The 6597-nt window shown below is 28.7% G+C and overlaps 1 protein-coding gene across 1 annotated transcript in view; it reads right to left on the bottom strand.

Annotated features, from left to right (window-relative positions):
* Window positions 1-2495: 2495 nt before the first annotated feature.
* LOC106468004 (serine/threonine-protein kinase 16-like) overlaps window positions 2496-6597 on the bottom strand; it is a 27341-nt gene continuing 23239 nt past the window's right edge. The window contains exon 6 of the mRNA XM_022396279.1: window positions 2496-4579. Within this exon, the coding sequence (XP_022251987.1) occupies window positions 4453-4579 (127 nt within the window). The 3' untranslated portion in view covers window positions 2496-4452. The remainder of the gene's footprint in view (window positions 4580-6597) is intronic.

The raw sequence follows: 6597 nt of genomic DNA, 5'->3' as shown, positions 1-6597 counted from the left end.
ATGTGGATTACCATTCTTTGTGGCCTCATGAACTTTCCAGAGTACTGGTGGAAAGCTAAGTGGAACACTCCCCAGACAAATTGTGTTGGCTCACTATATGTTTCCTGTGAAAGGCACTGTTCAAGCAAATGGCATCAAAGTACTGAACTTGTGGCACTACTTCATTTAGTCCCATTAATCTGAGGTGTGCCATTCCTTAAGTACATCATCAACATGCAGGAAAGCAAGGGAGTCCAGCATACTATAAAAAAAAATCTGAAGTCTTTATTCTGTCAATAGTGACTGCTCAATCCAAACTCTTGGATTTCTTGCCATGTTGCCTGGGCTAATTGATAGAAGCAATATTGTTCCTTGAATCTGGTTCAAGTATGGCAGAAATGGCTTGGTCAGCACTCACTTCAAAACCAAGGATGATTGGAGTTGGATATGGGAACACTTTTAATGCAGTACAGCAGTTGGAAATTGCTTGAATAAACTCTTCATATGTTGCTTGCATCTTTCTCTGCAGAAAACCACATGCTACAGGATTTTCACCTTTTCCTCCAAGAGGAAAGCAGAGTGCATGTATCTGCAGGGTGTATTTGGAAGCCATTGTAAAAGTATCACCCATCATCTGTATTTCTACTGTTGAAAGGTCCCTCATTGCAAATACACATGATCACCCTGGAATCTCAGAATTATTAATATTCTCAAGTTAAAAATACACTGGCCATGCCATTTTTTCCTGCCTTACCAATTGTGCAATATTTAGCCATCATTTATTTCTATTATTAATAATTTTATAATTAACTTGTAGAACATCACATGCAACAAATCTTTGCTTAATGTGGAGAATGCAGGAAGTTTTTCTTATAAAGATCAACATACATTTATTACCTCAACCTCTTTTTTAATTACTTATGGTTTGTTTAAACATTAAAACTGCTATTCATTGGGTTGTTTTTCTAACTTATGTGCATTTTCCACCACTTTTGATCAGTTTACAATGCAAAAAGCATGGCATATTGCCAAATATTAAATTTTATCATCCGTGAACCTTAAAGAAAAATCTTGTAAATGTCTAATATATAGTCATGTTTTGCACTTTATATATATTGATTACTAAAGTTTAATTCACATGAGATTTAAACAAATTAGTTTGATAAGTTTTTCAAAATCAGTTTCATATTCTTGTATAAAGGATGAGAATGGAAATTTAGTGTCATATGCTGACCAATAATTTATTTATATAACTATAAAGAGTATCTCCCATTGAATTAATACATATTCCATTTTTTCTGTGTATGCATGCTTGTTTCATATGTAAAAACTATTGACTTTAAGTAGGTAAGATTATTCATATAATTTTATACAACGAATTTAATGGACTTCAATCTAGAAATGTTACATATTTTCTTACATGTTGTATATGTTACTTGTGGGAACAAAAGTCAACATGTCACATCATCATAAACACTTAAAAACTTATTATTTTTATTTCAAATAAATTACAGCACTAGAACTTCCACCTAAACCATAAATTCTAAGTTTTTTAAACCAAATATGCCAGCAGTAGTGCTTGAAACATCAGCACTGGAATTCTTACTTTGTTTGAAGTACCTTTCTTAAACATCTTTATACACCAAAAATTAATTGTTTAACATTTACAAGTTGTCATAGTTTGTTTTTTTTTATCAGAAAACATATGTTGTCTCTTCTAAGCCATATTTATCATAAGATTTATCTGTTTTATAACTTTAACTTCTTTGAAATGTATTTTTACATATGTTGAAAATGGAAACTTTATACATGATATATATATATATATAAATGTCATTTGCAGTTTGAAAAAATGGCTTTCATATTTCATTACTTTATAGATTTTATTTTTTTCATGAAGACAAATGATTATCTGATTTGTATCTCACCATAAGCATTTATGCTTATCATCGTGCCATTGTTAGCTTTGAGTAACCTGAATAAACCTTAATTATTGTACTTTGACTGAATATGTTTTATGTTCACACTTTCTTGCTTTTATGGTAAAAAAAACAAATTTAATTGTTACTTGGAAAGCTATTCAGTATTAATAACTACAAGTCCTCATATATACATATGTTGATAATTTCTCATAGTTAATCAGATGTTGTCCCAAGATGTTGACACATTCTTACCACTAATATATAACAAGGTAACAGTTCTTACAAACTTTTTGTATGTGTATAATGTTAACAGCTACCAAGTACACCAACCCGTACTTTGTTTCTTATACTTGTTTCAACTAAGATATTCAGTTAATCTTCAACAGAAATGCTTATTTGAACTGAAATAAAATAAGACCACTACTAACACACACACACACAAAAATCCAATTTTGTTGGACTAGGATATTAATAGATCTAACTATGAATAAGGTGTGTGAGTAGACATTTTTTTTCTCTATTGAAACATCAGTGGGATTTTCATTTTAAATATTAATTAACTTGTTAACTAAACATATATTAAACAATTTATTAAAATCACTTATACACACATGTATATATTAATAAATGAATATTATTACATATCATTTATTAATATACTTTATTCATGCCAAAAATGTTCATAAAGCTGTTATCCTGCATTTTAGACCTGACTGTTGAGATAAAAATTAGTTAGAGTTATATGAGTAGATGTAGTAAGTTACTTTGCAAAAAGGCTTGGTAGGAAACTACAGTTCCATACCTACAGTAAATTGTAAAACATATAATAACCAGAATATGTCTCTAATCAAAAAGCTATTTGAGTTGAAGATACATTAAATAATTTTATACTGTTTCTAAATATACTATGCATTGGATATTTTTTGGGAGCAAATGCTAAAACCCTTCTGCCATTATCTCATATCAGCAACTTATGAAAGGTCATGATTAATCTCCAATAATACATTATTTTTCCTGTAAAAAGACATAGATGGAGTTTGTAACAACTGACTGGAAGAAAAAGGTGCTCAAAGAAAGTTTTTGCTAGAGAAATGGAACTATACTGTAACATCAATGCTCTTCAATTTTGACTGATACCAAACCTCAAATATCTAGGCAGTGTAAATAAAATCCTTTTTCTACTATAATTTTATATATATATATATATTAATATTATATTTCTCCTTCTATTTCACGCATACACACGTGTATAAAAAATTCCAATATATGCATGAATACATAATGACTAAAAATTTACAATACTTTTATCCTTGATATATATATATGAATTTTGGATATTTAACTAACAAATCACAATGAAACCATCAACGTATGAGACAGGGATAAAATTTATTACAGAGTAGTAATAACATCACCCTTTTTCCAATAGTATTACCTGAATACACCAAATAAACTTTACCTTACTGAAAACCTATACCATGAAGCATCATTTATGAACTTATTCAAATGGTAAGAAAATTGTTTACAGTTATATAATTACAATAAGATTATATTTGAACCTATATCAAATCACTGAAGAAAAAACTCATTTCAGAAAATAACCTGAATGCCAACATTAAATATTTAATTTTATCCCTCAGTTTGAAAAAAAAAGGTCAGTAATTCATTGGTCCAATAAAAATTGATATGAAAAAATCTGCATCTGAAATTGTTGGATTTCATTAACCTTAAAGTAAGTCTTATAGTTTAAAGTGTATATTTTATTATTTTCATACATATGAACCTTTGTTTTATCAAATACAAACATAATTAATCACTTTTAAAACATTGTCTATCTAGAAAACATTTCGAAAAATCTTGATCCTTAGTCTTTTGTGAAGATATGGGGAGTTGTAACTGTACAAACTGGTTTTACACACTGAAGTTTCACAACACACACAGCACATAATTTCTCATATAAAACATAAAATCAACTTGTATATGCTGCTATTATGGTAACTTGTCTTTTCAGCACTTACCCTTTTAAAATATCTTTATAAGATTGTTCATTTAACTTCCAATACAGTTAAAACAAGTTCAAAATGATGATAAAGATTTTAATGAATAAATGCATAATTAAGTGCAATGTTAAAATCTGCTGTAGTTTATATATTATTCAGAACAATTGATGTGTTCATTTAACTTGTAGGTCAACTTGAATTACATACATTTGCAAAATCTGCAAAAAAGTAGTAGTAGTTCAGAAATTTTATAAAATATTAGACTTGTAAGAATTTTTTTTTTAAATGATAGTGCACGTCACTATACATTTGTTACTGCCGAGTTATTTTGAAAAAAAGATACTCTAATCTACTTTCTTGGTAAAGTTCATTCAAATACAATTTACTAATCTTTACAATTCCATCACCTCAAATATTTTATAAGTTAAACAAGCAAAGTTCCAACAGTTGTCTCGAAAGAGGATTCACTGTACAAAACCAAATTCCACTTGCTGGTTGGAATGAATTGCACCTAAAACTTTATTAACACCATACAGCAGCTGAGCTACAGGTCAGATCTTGTCCTCATGTACCGCAAGAAGGCTATCTACCTGGAGTAAAACTCCATCTATAAAAGGCCGTTGAAGTACACTAACTTCTAACATGGAACGTACAAGATTATGAAGGCCGCCTGAATAACTATATGGAGAGAGTATTGAATATATATTATTTTAATGACACAACAAGACACTATAAGTCAAAAGCAATAATGTTCTGTAATATAATGCTATAATAAAAACAGAAAAAAAAAGTGCTTAGAATTTCAAAAATACTAAATTACAAATTGAATTACTAAATATAATTGTTCCAAGTAAACATTTATTGAAGCCCTTCTTATGCAAGAAAAATTGCATTTTTCCTGTGCTCAAATTCTAGAATTTCTTTCTAACAACCAGATTCCAATACATCCTCTAAGTGTCATTGGTTTCTTTTATAAACAACCTTAAGTGTGGCTTCATATATGTATATCATGTTTCACACCTCAGTATGACAGAATAATTTATAACTTTAATATAAAAAGTCTAAATCAATAGAAAAACAAATCTTGTATAAGTACTTTAAAATAAATATGCTGAATGCAGTTTTTGGAAAAATAAAGAACAAAAATATTTTAGCAAATATCTTTGAATTTTGGTAAAATATTTCAAAATGATACTAACATCAGATTCTAATAATTATATTAATCACACAATTAGTTTTCTAAATTGCAATAGCTAAAAAACAATGAAACAAAAAATTTGTAATAATTAGTTGTGAACTGATAGTAAAAAAAATTCTACATCACAATTTAAAACAACTAGAGAAGTTTCCAAGTGATTAAAGATAAAAAAACAAACAAATTTCACAATAGATATTTACAATACATAATATTTGCTGCGCATATTTAAAGCATTTTGACCTTCCATAGTTTTATGAATATATATATAAACTATTTTCAAATTGTACCACACAAATACATAGACAGGACAAATATTGGAAAAAATAATTCTCAAGCTTTTGGGATAAAAAGTTGGTAACATATCTGATTTGGGTGTGCTGAATACGAGTGCTAGGTGATTTTTATGCTAAGAATAAAAATACTTTTTCTTCTTCTTACAGTTTATGTTTCATTTGCATACCCTCTAAAACCTCTTAAATGAAAATCAAAATGTTTTCCAGTAAAACTTTATAGCATTTTCACTACAACACTAACTGTAACTAAGTTTTCAATGTACAGTGAAACAAAAACTTCAAGATTATAAAATGAATAATATATTTTCTTCTTTTTGAATGCATCATTTTCTGCCACATCTTAAATTAATGATATTCATAAATTTTAACTGTTAACCTTTTCACATCTATTTTCTTTTACTTTTATGGTTTTATACCCTAGTTTGTATTACATAAGCAGTTTATTCATCTGTGAAAAGCTACATATCACAGAGAGAACCCATTAGCAAATTTTTGTACATTGATGTACTGCACAGCATGAAATTATGCACTTTAATGTGTAGCTAAATATGCTTAATTTTTTACTCTAAGTTCATTGTCCAAACAAAAATTTATGTACCTTTCAAATACGAATTAAAAAAATATATATATGTCAGTCACTAGAAGAGAATGTCCTATTACTACTTTCATTTAACTGACTTTCTAACTAAGCTATAAATAGGATACACAAAATTCCATTACTGCTACAAGCAATAACTTCACTTACATATACATTAGTTTCTTCCTTTTGACTAACACCAAATGCTGTCAAATTCAAAAGGACAGTTGCAGTCTTGAAGCAGAAAAAAATCTTTCTATTGGTTATAAACATGTGCATTAAATAAAAACACATAGTTTTGAAAGTTAAGGATAGATTATTGGGGCTTTTGTAGTGCATTGGAAATATATATATAATGATATTTCAGTAAATGGAAGTTAGAATATTAAAACTGTACATTTGACCATATATATGCTGCACCACTTCAGAACCAGGTATAATCTTTGCCCATTGTGGAAATTTGTTGCATATATATGGGTGGAAAAACAGAGGAGCACATCCAAGGATAGCAGGATAGGGATCTGAACCACAAGATATTTATGAAACTCAATCGTAGAAAATATAAAAGTGGGTAAGAATAAAAGGATGTGCTCCTAGGGGTAGAGTGGCTAGAGTGTGATGGACCATA

Source organism: Limulus polyphemus, unplaced genomic scaffold (assembly GCF_000517525.1).
Source record: "Limulus polyphemus unplaced genomic scaffold, Limulus_polyphemus-2.1.2 Scaffold2827, whole genome shotgun sequence".
Taxonomy (NCBI): domain Eukaryota; kingdom Metazoa; phylum Arthropoda; class Merostomata; order Xiphosura; family Limulidae; genus Limulus; species Limulus polyphemus.
This window is presented reverse-complemented; position numbering and strand designations above follow the sequence as displayed.